Source organism: Pelophylax lessonae (assembly GCF_965119305.1).
Source record: "Pelophylax lessonae genome assembly, chromosome: 1".
In the NCBI taxonomy this organism is placed as follows: domain Eukaryota; kingdom Metazoa; phylum Chordata; class Amphibia; order Anura; family Ranidae; genus Pelophylax; species Pelophylax lessonae.
Window position 1 is genome coordinate 825,848,809 of NC_138768.1, and position 19,057 is coordinate 825,867,865.

General features: G+C 46.7%; 1 protein-coding gene across 2 annotated transcripts in view; it reads left to right on the plus strand.

Moving 5' to 3' along the window:
* MAVS (mitochondrial antiviral signaling protein) overlaps nucleotides 1–19,057 on the plus strand; it is an 80,472-nt gene that overhangs the window by 20,538 nt on the left and 40,877 nt on the right. For both annotated transcript variants that reach the window (XM_082243573.1, XM_082243572.1), the window contains exon 2: nucleotides 4,329–4,454. In XM_082243573.1, the coding sequence (XP_082099699.1) occupies nucleotides 4,335–4,454 (120 nt within the window). In that variant the 5' untranslated portion in view covers nucleotides 4,329–4,334. The remainder of the gene's footprint in view (nucleotides 1–4,328; nucleotides 4,455–19,057) is intronic.

The window sequence follows — 19,057 nt, forward strand, 5'->3', positions numbered from 1 at the left end:
ACACCACTGCCGCCATATATACTGTGTATATGGTGGTGGTGGTGTCTTTGGGGGTGCACACAGCAGAGAGTGAAGAGGGTGCATATAGAGAGGATGAGGAGGGTGGAGAAGAGGAAGGCTGAGTGAGCCACTCAACCAAGTCTGGTGCGTCCTTTGACGTAATCGAACGCACCTTCTGAAATTTCACACTTTGGCTCTGGCCTTCTACTCCTGCCCTACCTCTACCACCCCTGCGTAAGGGCCTGCCTCTTCCTCTGCCTGTCATTTTTTAAATTACCCTGTGACAAAAGTCTCTAGAGAAGCGCAGTATATGTGGAAGAAGGTATATAACACCCCGCTTCAATCTCTGGTATTGGGGGGCCACTGGTCTATCACACCAGTTCTACAAAAAATTGGCCAGTAACTGTTGTCACTGTGTGTAGCAGAGTTAATGCAGCAAAAGAGGCAATATTTTTGCAGGACACAAATACACTGTTATAAAAGTATATTGTTAGATAACACCCCTCTTCAATCTGTCGTTTAGGGGGGACACTGGACTATCACACCGGTTATAATACTTTTTTAAAAGTGCTTTTGTTACTCTGTAGTTGTAGTATCGCTGCAGAAATGCTCACCACACCAGGCACAATGCTGCACAGTGCACAATACAAATCCACTATAATATGCTTTCTATATTAGAAAGTATGTATTACACCCATATATAGTGCACACCAAATAATTGTACACCTATACCAAATACCAGTCCTTTGTCAGTGACAAAGATCACTCTGTTCCACAAAAGTCCTTTCAAAGGACTGGTATTTGGTATACAGTAGGTGTACTATCTATATTGTCTCTTGTCAGTGTAGGGAGAGGTTTGCTGTGGGGAGCAGGGACAGATTGTCAGTGACACAGATCACTCTGTTCCACAAAAGTCCTTTCAATCTGTCCCTGCTCCCCACAGCAAACCTCTCCCTACACTGACAAGAGACAATATAGATCACTGCTCAAAATTTTAAGTCCTGAGCTACTAGCCAGGCCTTAAAGTTACTCGCCACTTGTTGCCCTACCCAAACCCTACCCTGCACCGCCCCTAAACACGCCCTCGTAAAATATCTCCTAAAATTACACTGTTAAATGTTTTATTCAGAATTAAGTTACAAAAATAAATATTAACAACAACAACAACAACAACAACAACAACCGAGAGAGGGTTCAACAGAGAGAGAGGGAGTTTGACAGAGAGAGACAGGGGGGGGGGGTTGACAGAGAGAGGGGGGTAACAGGGATAGAGAGGGGGCTGACACAGAGAGAGGGAGAGAGGGGGCTGACACGGAGAGAGGGGGCTGACACTTAGAGAGGGAGAGAAGGGGCTGACACAGAGAGAGGGAGAGAGGGGGCTGACACAGAGAGAGGGAGAGAGGGGGCTGACACAGAGAGAGGGAGAAAGGGGGCTGACACAGAGAGAGGGGGCTGACACAGAGAGAGGGGGCTGACACAGAGAGAGGGAGCTGACACAGAGAGAGGGAGCTGACACAGAGAGAGGGGGCTGACGCAGAGAGAGGGAGAGAGGGGGCTGACACAGAGAGAGGGAGAAAGGGGGCTGACACAGAGAGAGGGAGAGAGGGGGCTGACACAGAGAGAGGGGGCTGACACAGAGAGAGGGGGCTGACACAGAGAGAGGGAGCTGACACAGAGAGAGGGAGCTGACACAGAGAGAGGGAGCTGACACAGAGAGAGGGAGCTGACACAGAGAGAGGGAGCTGACACAGAGAGAGGGAGCTGACACAGAGAGAGGGAGCTGACACAGAGAGAGGGGGCTGACACAGAGAGAGGGAGAGAAGGGGCTGACACAGAGAGAGGGGGCTGACACAGAGAGAGGGAGAGAAGGGGCTGACACAGAGAGAGGGGGCTGACACAGAGAGAGGGAGAGAGGAGGCTGACAGAGAGAGAGGGAGAGAGGGGGCTGACAGAGAGAGAGAGAGGGTGGGTGACACAGAGAGAGAGAGAGGGTGGGTGACACAGAGAGAGGGTGGGTGACACGGAGGGAGAAAGGGGGGTGACACGGAGGGAGAAAGGGGGGTGACACGGAAGGAGAGAGGGGGGTGACACGGAGGGAGAGAGGGGGTGACACGGAGGGAGAAAGGGGGGTGACACGGAGGGAGAGAGAGAGAGAGGGGGTGACAGAGAGAGATAGAGATGGTGTAGAAATACCACTATAAATAGACTATAAATTATAGACTGTTGTGTAATCCTCTGCGCTTAAAGGTCAAAGAAAAAATATATAGATAAATCAATATCACAAATGCTGCTACTTAATAGTTAATATGTAGAATTGAAATTCATCAAAAAACTCTAGGTCTTTCTGACTAAAATTTCAGAAGTGGTGGTAACCTCTTACCATTCATACAATAGGTTCAATTGAATCACTACGGGTGCTGATGTACCACAATGAAAATATAATAAACCAAACAATTATAGATATAAACTTCACAGACAAGTAAATGCATAAGATGAATGCATAAATAAAATAAAATAGAATCAATAAGAGTCCATCAAAAGTCAATTAAACTTGAAGTAGATGGAGCAGGAGGAAACTGTTCATACATAAAGGGTCACTAATGTAGGTTTATAGGGAACACCCTTGCTTGCCACCACCAATGTGCCTGGAGTAATATAGCCGGATTTTAGACTCCCCAGAAATGGATGCCTCCCCACTTTCATGGAACAGGCACATATAGCATGTGACAGAGAGGAAGATGACAGGGACAGAGGGGGGGGGGGGTGAGAGGGTAGGGAGGAGAAAGTCCGGTCATCTTATACTCACTCAGTCAGAGATGTTCATGTAGCTGCTGGCTGCTAATTAAACTTTCCCGCCCACACATATTCACACAGCACGGACTGCACTGAGTGTGTGGCCGGGCACAGGGAGAGAGAGAGAGAGGGGCGGGAGAAAGCAGAGCAGATTCAGCCTCTCCCATTCCTGGAGGGGGGGGAAGCTGCTCACTGGGCTATGAAACACACACACACAGCTGCATATTCCCCCTACAGTACAGCCCTGTTCTTACTCGCCCTGCTCATCAATTCACTCGCAAAATGCGAGCAGGCGAGTTGAATTTTTGAGGGCTGATATAGATAGTACACCTATACCAAATACCAGTCCTTAAAAGGACTTTTGTGGACCTATAACAGAGCGAACTGTGTCACTGACAATCTGTCCCTGCTGTACACAGCAAACCTCTCCCTACATTGACAAAAAGCAGAATGTAAAATAGCAGCCAGCTCAGGTCTATTTATAAGGAAGGGGGTATGTACATGTGCTGAAATGTCTCAATTGGCTGTCCTGTTCCACCTGATGGATGTGTCATGGGTCTAAGTTCTTCCCAATGTAAACTAATATGGCCACCGCAAACAACGCCATATGTTTGTAAGATCGGCAAACTGCGAACGAGCAATGTTCGCCGCGAACCGACCGCCGGGCCAACCGCAAGGCCATCTCTATTGAAGATCAGTCAGTTATTTCAGTAAATGTACTCCCTATGTAAGGCAGTGACCCTATTCAAAGTGCCTAGTGTGGACCAGAAGAACCCACCCCTGGGTAGGTCTCTCATGTGACCCTTGCTTGGCACCAAAAGAGGAGGGAAACATGGAGGATGTGACGACCAACTGCACCTCATCTAGCCCCTACCCTTACAAGTTTATTCTGTCCAAGTTTCTATGTTTGGCAGTCCATCTATGTCAGTCATCAAGGTGGACGTTGATCCTTCAAAGTAAACTTCTCTTGCTTGGGCAGATACTGCTTCTCAAGATGTGTGAGTGTCTCTATTACTTTCTATTTACCTACTGATGTTACTTTGCTGCAATGCACCCTGGCCAATCAATATTTCATGCACTTCACTGCATATTGTCCATAGTTTTATATGGAAGTCACTGCACACTGTCCAGGGAGTATCTGTATGGGTGCATTGCAGCAAAGTAACAACAGTAGATAACCAGAAAGTTGTAGTGGCACTCACGGGTCATAAGCAGGAGCATGTGTCCAAACAAAGTTTAGTACAGTGCACAACATGGTCGCAGGCATCCAACACACCTGGTGTAGAAGAATATTCACTTAGTGTAGAGTGAAGATGAGTCGCTGTTTTAGTAATTTTTTGTATTCTTATAACTATACAGGATTACTATAGCTCCAACAGATTACAAAATAAGAGAGACAGTACGGTTACAATAGAATTCAATACTGGAGGGTTAGGAAAACCATGCCCACAGCCTACAATGTAAATGGTAAATAAAACGCTATCATAGATAAAATACAGGGAGGATATTAATGGCATGTTTGTGTTTCCTATTAGATAAGAATGGGGTATGCTGAGGACAATTTTTTTGACTACTTGAGGAATAACCTTGATTTGCTGAAATGTATAAACGTCAATGAGATGCTGAATGAACTAAGAGCAACCTTTACCATCTCCACTATGGTAAGAACCAATTCTACTTATTTAATTTTTACCAATGCCATTGCTTTATATCATGCTGGACTGTTGGAACTGTAATGAGGAGAACAATTCCTTTATAAACAAGCGGCACTACTCTCCATACTCTTCCACTGAGCCTCCTCCAGTGGCTAACTTACCTGGACTTCAAGAGGCTAGAATACTCTTCCAAGCTCTCAATGCTCTCTGTGTTTTGACACTTGTGGCATCCTCCAAACCTATGTCCCCCAAGATAGTTGGCTGTGCTGCTTCCAGGTAATGGGTGTCTCTCTCTCTGTATCGATGGCTTCGTTTCGGGAAAGATAGATACATACAGAAAGAGCTACTTTTTGAAGCATTTTTTTTAAATCCCGACAAAAAAAAAAAATCTCAATAGTGGATGAAACCACATCCATACAACATGGGGAGAATGCTAAGAGAATGGTGATCAATGTTTAATAAGCAGCTGTCACTGATAACTCAACTAATGATCATGAACCAAAAGGCTTGGCTCCCCGACAGCCAATTATGACAATCAGATATTAAGTTTACAAACAAACCATCCATCATTACCGGTCTTTGCAAATGGGTGTGCAACAGAGTCAGCACATTTTTCATTTTAGGAACGCTATAAAAACCTTAGTTTGTTTTTACAATTATTAGTGCGGTCAAATTGATGTTTGTTTTTAACTGCAGTGACAACAAAAAAGAGAAGAAACAGATTGAACATTTTTTTTCGAATGTACAAATTTCTTTTTTTGTTACAAACATTTTATGGTATATTTTGGTAATGTTTGCTAACTCTGGTAAATATAGCACATTAACCACTTCCGGACTGGAAGATTTCCCCCCTTAATGACCAGAGCATTTTTTGTGATTCGGCACTGCTATATTTTAACTGACAATTGCGCAGACGTGCAACGCTGTACCCAAATAAAATTGATGTCCTTTTTTTCCCACAAATAGAGCTTTCTTTTGGAGGTATTTGATCACATCTGTGTTTTTTTTTTTTTTTTTTTGCGCTATAAACAAAAAAATTAGAGACGATTCTGGAAAAAAAAACTAGATTTTTGTCTTACCTTTAAATCCTTCTCTCGGAGGTCCACTGACAGACACAGCTCCATATCTTCTTAGACCCTTGGGCTTATACTGCTCTCTCCATACGAGTTGGACTAGGCGGAAACCATTTTGGGTACACCCCCCGGGGCAGTCCCAGAGGGTATACTCCCACTTCCTGCTCTAGGACTTCAGTTTGTAAGCAGTGTCAGAAGAATAACTAACCCAACTGCACAGAGGGGCGGGTGCTGTGTATGTCAGTGAACCTCAGAGAAAAGGATTTTACGGTAAGACAAAAATCCAAATTTCTCTTTCGCTCACTGACGAACACCGCTCCATATCTTCTTAGACCCTTGTCCCAAAGCAGTGTCAATATGAGGGGTGGAAAAACACAGCAATACATGTAATTCCCAAAAAGGGCTAAACATAGCCAACCAGGTAAACCAGTAGCTCAACCAGGAACAACTGGAGCTCACTACCAGGAAAAATTACACCCTCAAGAGGCAGGAACCTCTGCAACCGCAGCCTGCAAAACTTTGTGACTGAAGGCAGCACCAGAAGATGCAAGTACATCCACCTCATAAAACTTTGTAAATGTGTGTACAGATGACCACGCAGCCGCCTTGCACACCTGAACCACTGACGCCTGATGACGGAAGGCCCAGGAGGCACTAAGCAGTGGCGTACTAGCGGGCTGCCCCTGGTGCCATGCACGGGGGGTGTCAGGCCGCTCAAGGGTGCCCGCCGGCGCCGCCGGGCCGGCACGCATCCCCCTGTGAAGGCAGCTGCAATAGCAGCTCCTTCAGTTCGCGCTGCTCACAGGGGGCGGAAAGAAGGTAAGTGCCTGTGCAGCCTCCCTGTGTGCAGGATAGGAGAAGCGGCCGGGACAGCTGCATATAGAGGAATTGATTTTTCCATATTCCTCCTGCACCCGCTTAATGCCTGATTCTCCTCCTCTCCCTTCTGCTGGCATTCAGCGGGCACATGAGGAATATGGAAAGATCAATTGCTCTTTATGCAGCTGCCTCACCGCCCCTTTCTATCCAACTTCCTTTGCTGGCCCCCCTAGGGCTGTCCAGCCCCCCTTTCAAGCACCCCCCAGTGCTCTTCAGCCCCCCCAGTGCTCCTTAGCCCCCCTCCTCCCAGTTCTCTGCTTTCTGGCTCCCCCAGTGCTCTCCACCCCCCTGTGCACCCTGACTACCCCCCTCAATCATCTCCAGTCCCCCCCCCCGTGCTCTCCAGTCCCTCCATCCCTCTGGTTTTCCCTGCCCCCCCCAGTGCTCTCCACCCCCTGCACTTTCCAACCCCCCTGCAATGCTTTCCAACCCCCCCCCCCTTAATTCTCTCCAGTGCTCTCTGCTTCCTCTATGCTCTTCGGCCCCCCTTGTGCTCTTCTATCATGTCTGCAGTCTCTGCCCATCTCCTGTATCATATCTGCATTCTTTGACCATCTCTTGTATCATGTCTGCAGTCTCTGACCATTTCTTGCATCATGTCTGCAGTCTCTCACAATCTCCTGTATCATGTCCGCAGTCTCTGACCATCTCTTGTATCACGTCCGTAGTCTCTGACCATCTCTTGTATCACGTCTGCAGTCTCTCACAATCTCCTGTATCATGTCCGCAGTCTCTGACCATCTCTTGTATCACGTCCGTAGTCTCTGACCATCTCTTGTATCACGTCTGCAGTCTCTGACCATCTCTTGTATCACGTCCGTAGTCTCTGACCATCTCTTGTATCATCATGTCTGCAGTCTCTGACCATCTCTTGTATCATGTCTGCGGGGTGGGCAGACTGCAAGGGGCACTGTGATGGGGGGCTGTGAAATATGTGCAATAAATTTTCTTGAAAACATTACAGATTTTTGTGGGTGTTTTTACATTTAAAGTTTGGGGGGTGCCAGATATAGGATCCTTGTAGAATGCAAGGGATAGGAGGAACCTGACCCTTAATAGAATAGGCCTGCACCACCGTCTGTCTGATCCATCTGGAAATGGTCGCAGCAGATGCGCCCTGCCCCTTATGAGAACCATTCGTAAGGACAAACAAAGAATTGGATTTTCAAATCGACTCAGTCCACACCAGGTACACCCTAATTGCCCGAACCACATCCAGGGAATGTAGGGCAATTTCCTTAGGATGTTTGAGCTTAGGACAACATATGGCAACATAATATCCACATTTAAATGAAACCCCGAGATGACCTTAGAAAGGAACGCCTGACAGGGTTGTAACACCTCTTTGTCCCTGTGAACCACCAGGTAAGGTGACCGACAGGACATCGCAGCCACCTCCGGCACCCTACACGCAGAAGTAATAGCCACCAAAAAGGCCACCTTCTGTGACCGAGTAAGCAGAGGAAGTTCACAAATATTTTCAAAAGGAGGTTTTTGAAGTACCGTCCGTACCAAATTGAGGTCTCACTGAGGTACCAGGGATCTCACTGGAGGAGCCAGATGGCGAACCCGCAGCCCGAAAGTGTGTGAACCAAGGAATTTGCAGCCAACGGCCATTGAAAGATTATTGCCAAGGCAGAAATCTGGCCCCTGATGGTGCCCAGAGCCAAACGCTGATCTGCAACTTGGTGTAGAAACTCCAGCAGGCGGGACACAGAAAAGGAAAGGGGAGAAACCACACTAAGTAATGTATGCCCTCAAAACTTGATGATAAATTTTCCTGGAAGTAGATTTTCTAGCTTTCAACAGCGTAGGAATCCCCAAATCCGACAGCCCTCTGTCCTTCAGCACCTGGCTTTCAATAGCCATGCTATTAAAGCCAGCGACTGTAAAGCAGGATGGAAGATCGGTCCTTGAGACAAAATATCTTCTCTGAGAGGAAGCCTCCAGGGAGCATCAGCTACCAGTCTTACTAGGCCTGCGATACCAGACCGGCGAGGCTGTTCTGGTGCCACCAGAATGACTGGAATCCCTCCCACTTCGATTCTGCGCAACAGTTTCAGCAGAAGTTGTAGTGGAGGAAAAGAGTAAATCGGGTCATACTAACCCCAAGGGGCCACAAGAGCTTCGGCAGGGTCGGCCAGAGGATCCAGAGACCTTGCCACAAACCTCTAAACCATGGGTGCTCAACCTGTGGCTCTCCAGCTGTTGCAGAGCTACATATCCCATGAGGCATTGCAAGGCTGACGGGTAGTAGCATGACTTCCAAAGGCAGAGGCATGATGGGACTTGTAGTTCCGCAACAGCTGGAGAGCCACAGGTTGAGCACCCATGCTCTAAACCTTCCGGTTGAAATGAGAGGCCAACAGGTCCACATCAGCGCTCCCCCATCGGAGACACAGTTGTTGAAACACCTCCGGGTCTAGAGACCATTCGCCCGGCTGCAATGCCTGACGACTGAGGTAGCCTCCCTGCCAATTTTCCACCCCTGGAATGTGCACCACAGAGAGGGTGGGAACATATCAATTTGCCCACCTTTAGAATGCCGTCCACTTCCCGAGCCCCTAGGGCACCTCTTGTGCCTCCTTGATTGACCTATGCAACAGCCGTGGCATTGTCAGATTGAACCCTTACTGGGCACCCTGCAGACGATCCGTCCACTGGGACAGGCAAAGCCTGATCGCCCGAATCTCCAGGATGTTGATCGGCAGACTGGACTCCTGGACTCCTCCCAAGTCCAAACACCTTGAGCGGAGTCTGTGCCCAGAACACCGCCCCACCCAGACAGACTGGCATCCGTGGAAATCACTGTCCAATACAGGGGGAGAAAGGACTTCCCTTGCCAAAGAGCTGGGGAACAGAGCCACCAAATCAGAGATCCCAGCTCAACTGAATCAGGTTGTCAAATGATTGAGAATTCTTGTCCCGCTTGGCAAGAATCTTTCTGCAGAAGCCTAATATGAAACTGGGCAAACGGAACCTGCCTCGAAGGCGGAGACCATCAAACCCAGCACTTGCATGCAAGTCCTGAAAGACGGCCAATGGTTAGACAACAGGAGCCGAATCGCCTCCTGGAACTTCAGCAGTTTCGCCTCTGGAAGAAACACCCGGGCTGAGGCTGAATCTAGAGTCAGGCCCAGGTAGTCCAGTTTGGTGGACGGAGTCAGAGCTGATTTCTGAAAACTCAGCAACCAGCCGAACTCCTGCAGAGTTTGCACAGTGATATCCAGATCGATCTCTAGAGCCGACGAAGACTCTGCTCGCAGAAGAAGGTAATCGAAGTACCCCAGTACCACCGCAATCCCCTTCTGCCTGAGCAAGGCCAACACCGGGGCTAACACTTTTTTGTGAACACCCGCAGAGCTGAGGTGAGACCAAAAGGTAACACTACAAATTAATAATGCTCCTCTCCCACGGCAAAGCGAAGGAAACTCTGATGCCTAAAATATACTGGGATACAATGATAAGCGTCCTTGATATCGATAGAGGCCAGAAAATCCCCTTGATAAAGGAATGCCACTACTGTGTGACTCCATCCGAAATTTCTGAACCCGCACAAAGCAGTTCAGAGCCTTGAGGTCCAAGATCGGACGGACCTTGCACTCCTTCCTGGGAACATTGAACAGATTTGAAAAATATCCCTGAAAACGTTCCACTTCTGGAACTGGGACAATCACTCCCTGTAATTACAGATCCTGAACCCGATCCGGGGACAGGCGCAGGTTAGAAAGGAAGAACCTTGCCGGAGGCCAGGACCGAAACCCGATCTTGTAACCGGACCGAATCAGCTTGTGGACCCATTTGTCTTGAATGAGTGAGGTTCATGGGTCCGGTAAGAAATGAAGACGTTCCCCCCCCCCCACCCTAGATATGGGTGAGGGTGCCCCTTCAGGCAGAGAAAGGCTTGTTTGAGGGACCAGCGAAATCCGCCTTTGACTTACTGACCCAGGGTCTCTTGGAACCTCCTGCAAAGGCATGGGTGGATCTCGATCCCCTGTCCTGTGAGCCTGCTGGACGAAAAGGGCCGTTTGAGATGAGAAAAAAAGGCCACGTTTACGACGAGGCTCCTTGCTCTTAGCAACCTGCGGAAGCAAAGTACTATTACCTCCTGTAAGACCTTTAATGATCTCTTCCATAGAAGCACCAAACAAACGTCCCCTACAAAGGGAAGGTCGGTCAGCACCTTTTTTTGAAAGCCTGGTCAGCCGACCAGTACTTCAACCAGTCACAGATACTCTGCAAGCCCAGGAGGCAACATCCAAGGATGCATCACAGATATACTATAGCCCCTGTATCCACTAATCCCCCCCCCCTCTCCGCCAGCTCAGGAGGATGTTGACCCCCCCTTCCAGATCCTGGCATAGAAGCTTCGCCCATTCCATTAAGGTCTGGGAAACCAAAGTGATGGCAAACACCGGCCTCAAAATTGAACCCACCATAGTGAAGATATTGGCCCAGAGCCTCAGCTCTCTTGTCCACAGGGTTTTCAAAGGATGGGATTCTTCCCCCAGAAGAAGCATGGCCTTATTCAATCTGGAAACCTGAGAGTACACTGTGGGTGGAACCGTCAGCTTCTTCAAAAGAGACTCCTCAAAGGGATACTTTCTAGCGAAAGGCTTAGGTTTATGAACCATGTGTTTCGGGGACCCCCACTGACTAGCGACATGCTCATCAAAATAGGCAGAAAAGGGGAATACCTTTGTTACCCTGGATGGCCTATGGGTGCCAAATTGCATCGGCGCAGCCGTCGCAGCAGCAGCTGTGTCCTCCAATTAAAGTTTCCCGCACCGCACTGATACTATCAGTTCCTCCACAAGCACCTTTTTCATGCACGGCCGTAGTGGAAGAGGAATTATCCTCACTGTCAGCGCACTGAGTGCACGGAAACAGACCCAGTGGGTTGACTCGCGTCCGCGGCGGCAAAATCCACCTCAGAATCTGAGGAGGCTTAGCAGAAACACAGAATCAGCACATTCACCTCTCATAGAACGGCAGTCTGTGCCTGTCTACTGAATGATCGGCGGGTCCCGGCGGACATCGTGTAGCTGGACCCGCTGATTGGCCCCTAGCATATCCAATCACAGTGGGAGCGGGTCGGTACATGATCTGGCACAGAACAGCCGCCCTGCCGCAGTATATCTGTGTGTGTGGTGAAAACGTTTCTAATTTGGAGGAATCTATGGTGTTCATTATTTGGGGTATAGGTGCTTTGCTTGCAGGGATGAAAAGGTAGTGAATGTGGAACTTTCATTAAGTTTTGACAAAGTAATTAGACCATTATTAATCCACCAAGAAAACTCTATAATACCATGCACACCAGGAGAGAATTTAGGATCCCTTAAGATGGGGGGAGTGTGGAGGAGTGTAAAAGATCAAACCATATGTAGCACTGCCCCCTAGAGAGCTGCTGAGATTTACACTTTCTGGATTCCCTTACTTTTAGCAACGGATAGCAGACAAACGGCATTGAAAGTTCTTGGCTCAGTCAATAATCAATCCAGGGGATGTGGGTTTTTGTGTTTTTATTGAGAACTGAGATAGGAGGCTGGGATCCTCCTACTATGAACTATGCACAATCTTTGGGGCAACTAGCTGTAGTGTGTGGCAAGGCCGCTGCTTCACCTTGCCACTGAAGTGAAGATAGTTTGAAAGGTTCCTGCTTTAATTACTCTCTTCAGGGTTTTGAAACTGGCACCCCCTTTACTCTCAATACCGGTGTGCTGACACCTGTCCTCTGACCCTAGCTTCTGGAGTGGTCCCCTTCCTTGCAGACCCCTGGGCAAATTCCTCTGTTCTCATGGACACTGTTTTTCCAGAGTCACCGTTGCCTCCAAACTCCACTTGTCAGCATCCACTGGACCACTGCATTCACTAACACCTCCAGGTTCACCAGGCCGACTGCCTGTGACCACCTCTCCCAGCTGCAGAAGGAGAAACAGCCGTACTATCCTTCTGGGACTTGGCTTCCCACCCAAAGACACCCTGCCAGTTGTGCCCCTGGCTTTTATAACATATCCTAGGATGCACCACTGCTTGTGCCAACCCACTGGGACAGCCACAAAAGCCTGTGTGTCACTCCATTGTCCAACAGGCTCCCTACAGGGGAGTACTCTAGGTACAACAATTTTGGGAGTATCGTCATTTTAATGGCTGTGATTCTGCCTAAAAAGGAAATATGGTAGGATTTCTATAGTTTAAGCATCCCTCTTAATTTCAACATTAGTGGGAGGTCGTTTTTAGAGAACAAAGATTTTATCTGGGGTAAGACAAATTCCCAGATAAGAAATAGACTCCATAGACCACGTAAAGGTAAATTAATCTGGTAAGGCATTAAATTGTGAAACAGGTATGCTAATAGGCATTCTAATAGACTTTGAGATGTTACCGATAAACCTGAAAGTGTTGAAAATAATTTGAGTTTGAAGTAAGTTTTTGGTAATGCAATATTGGGTTGGGTAAGAAATAGCATGTCATCAGCAGTCATGCTAAGTTTGTATGTGGTTCTGCCTTATGTATATGTAGCACCCTCCCTAGATAGGTGCTAGGTAGGGAGTGTAATTTGCCCTGCCTGCTTATCAGGGGAGGAGCAGGTAAAACATAGTTGCTCTGTCTGCTTATCAGGGAGCAGGATTTCTAGTCAGGCCTGTTGCATGTGTCCAGGGTGTGATTCAACTGGGCTGAGGGATTGTCCCCACTGAATCCAATAGGGATGCCTGTTGGACAGTGGAGGAACCCCAGCCAGTGACACACAGGCTCTTTTAGCTGTCCCAGTGGGTTGGCACAGAGTGGTGCATCCTGGGATAGGCTATAAAAGCCAAGGACACATGTGGCAGGGGGTCTTTGGGCGGGAAGCCAGGTCCCAGAAGGAAGGTGATGGCTGTCTCTACTTCTGTTTGTTGAAGATAGTGGTCACAGGAGGTCGGCTTTGTGGACCAGGAGTGTGGTGATGAATTCAGAGGTCCAGGAAAGCTGACTGGTGGAGGTGAAGGCACAGCAACCTTGGGAAAAACCGTGTCCGTGAGTACCAGGAAGCTTGCCAGGAGTCTGTCCAGGAAGGGGACCTCTGCATTGGATAGAGTCAGTGGACGGGTGTCAACACACACAGGCAGTGAAAGTAAAGGGGGTGCCAAGTTTAGAACCCTGAAGAAGATAATCAAGCAGCAATCTTTAAAACTATCTTCACTTCAGTGGCAGGGTGAAGCAGCGGCCTTGCCACATTTTACAGTGAGTTGTCCTCAAGATTGTTCATAGTTGGAGTATCCCACTCATCCCTTCTCCCATCCCAGTTCTAAATAAAACCACAAAAACCAACATCCCCTGGATTGATTATTGACTGAGCCAAGGACATTTAATGCTTTTTGTCAGCTATCAGTTGCTAAAGGTAACCCAGGGGAATCCAGAAAGTGTAATCCTCAGCAGTCCTCTAGGGGGCAGTGCTACATATATCCATTAATTTCCGGGTGCTATAAGATGGCTGTAGCCAGGGGTTTGATAGCTAGTGCAAATAAAAGGGGGAAGAGGGGACAGCCTTGGCATGTCCCCCTGCCCACTTTGGAAAACTCTTTGAGTTCCAACCAGGTAAAATAATCCTTGTATGTGTGTTATTGTAATGTGCTTGAAAAGCATGAACAAATTCACCATGGTAACCATTTCTTTGTAAAGTAATATTAAGATGATTCCACGAGACACTGTCAAATAATTATTGATGTCAAGGCTTAGAAACAGAACAGCTTGAGATTTGAGATTCGTGTCCTGGATTACATTCGCTGCATGTCGAATATTGTGATTTGGCGACCTGGGATAAATCCGGATTGATGAGGGGATAGCAGTAATCTACAAAAAATGTTTTTAAAGATCACGATTTATCACGAATATTGGCCTATGATGTTGGGGTAAGGTATGATCTTTATCTAGTTTAGGTATCAAGGACATATTGGCGAGTAACATTTCATCTGGGAATAAACCTCCTTTCAGGATATTATTAAATAAAGGTGGTAAATTTAGGATCAAAAGATGAGCAAATTGTATAGTAAAACAAGGAGAAGTCATCTGGGCCTGGAGCTGAACCTCTTTCTAGGGATTTAATGATTTATAGTATTTCATCAACTGTACCGGATGTGTTTAATTTATCCCGTTGAGTAGAAGATAATGATGGAATTGGGATTTTTTCGAGCCAGGAAAGTGCTGAAGATGGTATAGAAGAAGTGGGGACTAGAAGGAGGTCTGAGTAGAATTTTTGGAAGATAGATAATTTTTCCTGAGGATGTATAACTAATTGAATAGAATTGTGTTTTAATTTATAAATGTGTGCAGGCCTAATAGATTGATTAGGTTTCCAAGCAAACATAGTAGAATATGAGTTGCTTGATAAAAAAAAAAAATTGGTTTTAGACCATCTAGGTGCTTTCTGGGTTTTATGTGAGAGGAGTGATTTCAATTCTGAGCGTTTTTGGGAGATTATATTGGGGATTGAGGGGTCATGGATATTAGCATTGGTTTTATAAATCTTTAAAAGATCTTTGGTAAGAGAGAATCTTTTCCGATTTCTTATTGCGATCTGCAGCTAATTTAAAAGACTTCTGCGAAGGACTGCTTTATGGGCAAGCCAAAGGGTTTGGAGTATTAGGGGAGGTGTTCAGTCTAAAATATTTGACTGCTGAAGCAATCTCTTGTTGAGAGGTGTTAGTAGGGACTCACTAAGTCTCCAGGATTATGATGTTGGTGGAAGGCCGATAAATTGAGTACTTAGGGCTGTTATGTGGTGATCTGACTATGAACAGGGGTGTATGAAGGCATCTCATGTATTAGACAATATTATTGGTGTACAAAAATATAATCCAGGCCCGACTCTTGGATGGGGAGCATCAGTGCACAGCCATTTATAGATCTCTCCAGAGATGTTCAATGGGGTTTAAGTCTGGGCTCTGGCTGGGCCACTCAAGGACATTTACAGAGTTGTCCCGTAGCCGCTGCTTTGTTATCTTGGCTGTGTGCTTAGGGTTGTTGTCCTGTTGGAAGATGAACCTTTGCCCCAGTCTGAGGACCAGAACGCCCTGGAGCAGGTTTTCAACAAGGATGTCTCTTGTACATTGCTACATTTTTATCTTTCCCTCCACCCTGACTAGTCTCCTAGTTCCTGCCACTGAAGAACATCCCCACAGCATGATACTGCCACCACCATGCTTCACTGTAGGGATGGTATTGACCAGGTGATGAGCAGTGCTTGGTTTCCTCCAGACATGATGCTTGCCATTCAGGCCAAAGGTGTCAATCTTTGTTTCATCAGACGAGAGAATTTTGTTTCTCATGGTCCGAAAGTCCTTCAGATGCCTTTTGGTAAACTCCAGATGGGCTGTCATGTTTCTTTTATTGAGCAGTGGCTTCCATCTGGCCACTCCCCCATACAGACGTGATTGGTGGAATGCTGCAGAAATAGCTGTTGTAGTCCTCTCTCCACAGAGAAATGCTGGAGCTCTGTCAGAGTGACCATCTGGTTCTTGGTCACCTCCCTGACTAAGGCCCTTCTCCCCCGATCGCTCAATTTGGCTAGGCGGCCCACTCTAGGAAGCGTCCTGGGGGTTCCAAACTTCTTATAGTCATGGAGGAGGGAGGCCACTGTGCTCATTGGGACCTTCAATACTGAAGACCTTTTTCTGTACCCTTCACCAAATCTGTGCCTCGATACAATTCTGTCACAGAGGTCTACAGACAAATCCTTGGACTTAGTGGCTTAGTTTGTGCTCTGACATACAGTTAACTGTGGGACCTTGTATAGACAGGTGTGCGCCTTTTTCAAATCGTATTCAAACAACTGAATTTACCACAGTTGGGCTCCAATCACGTTGTAGAAACATCTCAAGGATGATCAGTGGAAACAGGATGAACCTTAGCTCAGTTCTGAGTGTCATGGCAAAGGTTGTGAATACTTCTCTACAAATACAAGTGATTTCTCCCTTTTTTTTTTTTTTTTAACTAAATTTTTAAAGATTTCAAACCAACTTCTTTCACGTTGTCATTACGGGGTATTGTTTGTAGAATATTGGGGAAAATAATGAATTTAATCCATTTTGGAATAAGGCTTTAACATTACAAAATGTGGAAAAAGTGAAGCGCTGTGAATACTTTCCGGATGCACTGTATATACACGAGCTCCAATGTTTAGAGTGCTCCATGAATCAATAAGCTGTAATGCGTTTAAGTGTGTACAGGTAGATTTGGAAAAAGATTTCGAGTTTGGAGCTTGTTTACTATGATCTAGATTGGGCTGGGAGACTGCATTAAAATCTCCACCTAATATCATATGTGGTGAGTGGTAACGTTGCAAAATTTCAAAAAATTGGGTGAAAAAGGTTGTCTGAGCTTCATTTGGTGCGTATACAGTACATTAGCAATGGTTGGTTCTCGACCAGCTAAACATCCTTTAACCTCCCTGGTGGTAATCCCGAGTGTGGCTCGGGGTTAATTTTCAGTATAAAAAGTGGTAACCCCGAGTCACACTCGGGATTACCCTGTAGTCAGGACCGGCATCACCATAGGGCAGCCAAGGCAGCCTCCTTACCCTGCTGTCAAAAGGGATCCAAGGATGAAGAGGAGGACGGAGCAGTGGATGGATCCCAGGTGCATGCAGGGAGGGGGCCGGGTCCCGCTGTTAGGCAAGCTCAGGGATGGCAGTTTGTGTGCACGGCTATGCGGGGTGGAGGAGGCCGCCACCTGAGATCCTGGTGGAGATCTTCTGACTCCCTCAGGACGGAGGGATCGGGGTGTGTGATCAGGTTGGCAGTATGTGAGGGGAGGTGCGATCAGGATCTGGTTGGGGGGTTTGTGGGGGGCGTGATCAGAGTGGAAGTATGGGGGGGAGGTTGTGAATAGGTCGGGGGTATGAGGGTGGGTGTGATCAGGTGGGGTGTGTGAAAGGAGTGGGGGTATGGGAGGTTGTGGGATCAGGTTGGAGGTGTGTGAGGGGAGGTGTGATCAGGTTGAGGGCTATTGGGGGGGGGGGTTGATCAGGCTGGCAGTATGTGAGGGTATGTGCAAGCAGCCATAGGTTGGGGGTTTGTGGGGGGTGTGATCAGAGTGGAGGTATGTGGGGAATGTGATGGGAGTGGGGGAGTATGAGGAGGGGTGTGATCAGGTGGGGGTATGAGAGGGAGTGTGATCAGGTTGGAGATATGGGGGGGGGGTGATCGTAGCTGGGTTATTCCGTGTTCCCTTCCCTGCGAGCGCCGCGACACAGGGGGGCAGAACTGGGCGGGAAATTTTAAAAAAGTACACAAAACATGAGATGATACATTGTAATCTGTTAGGATTATATTACTGTATCAAACCCATTTCACCTCAGTTTTGTCCCTAGTGCTTTGTCCGGTGCCCTGCCTGCACTTTTACTGTTTTATTCCTTTTATTTTTGTTAATGTTTTATTAATAATTTATTAATTTTTATTCACTTTTACTCTTTTATTCCTAAGAATTACAGGCCTACAATATAAAACAAATTTCCATGAAAAACAATGTACCGCTTTGACATTAAAAAATACTGACCCAATCAGGCCGCCATGGAGATTAACAAAAATATGCCGACTCTACGGGATATTTTATTTACCTGTTGAACCTCCATAGGGAATGATGGAGAAAAACTGCGACACCTATGGTTATAGAAGGAGCAAGGGTATAGAAAGATTGGTTATACGCTTTATAGAAGAAGGTAGGGTGGTTATCTTTCATAAAGTAAGTTTCTTCTAATAGAATTAATCTTAGCATTGAATTTTTTTGTAATGTAAAAATGCTTTCTCCTGTTTATTTGGGGAATAGGGTTGAGCGAACACGGACTGTATTGTTCGGGATCGTACAGGACTTTTGGGTTTTTGGTACCCGGACACGGACCCGAACATTTTACTGTATATTCGGGATACAGTCCGTTGTTTGGTAGTTTTGGCACGGTTTTAATGGCGCGGTTTCAACAGCTGCAGGGCAGCCAATCAACAAGCGTTTAACTAGTGTGCCCTTAGAAGCCATCACAGCCATGCCTACTAATGGCACGGCTGTGATTGGCCAGTGCAGCATGTGACCCAGCCTCTATATAAGCTGGAGTCATGTAGCGCCCTATGTCACTCTGCTCTAACTACTGTAGGGTCAGGTTCCTGCTGCTGCTGATATGAGGGAGATATGGGAGATTATTGTAGGGGCAGGCTGGAGATTGCTTTCAGGGAAAGAATAGGAGAATCTTCTTTAATCAGACAGCAATGTACTGTATATCGATTTTATTGTGTGGGGGTGCAGTGCACGATCTTTTTGCCCTGACCTGAGCCCGTTGAGGAGGAGGGAGAAAAAAAAAACTTTTATCAGTCTGTTAAGCAGGCGGCGTGTAGAAGCCATGTAATGCAAGCTCAGTGCATATGTGTCTGCTTAATCTGGATTTAAAAAAACAAAAACCTTTTTTCCTTCATATTTTACTGTGGCATTCAGTGTTTAGACACTGCTGTTCTAATCTGCTATTCAAAAATCACAAATTTAAGGGAAAATTAATTATTTTTCAGTTTTTCATTCATACGTTACTGTGACATACAGCCTTTACACACAGTGCTGTTCTAATCTGCTATTCAAAAATCACCAATTTAAAGGGAAATTTTTTTTTTTTAAATTTTTCCTTTATATGTTACTGTG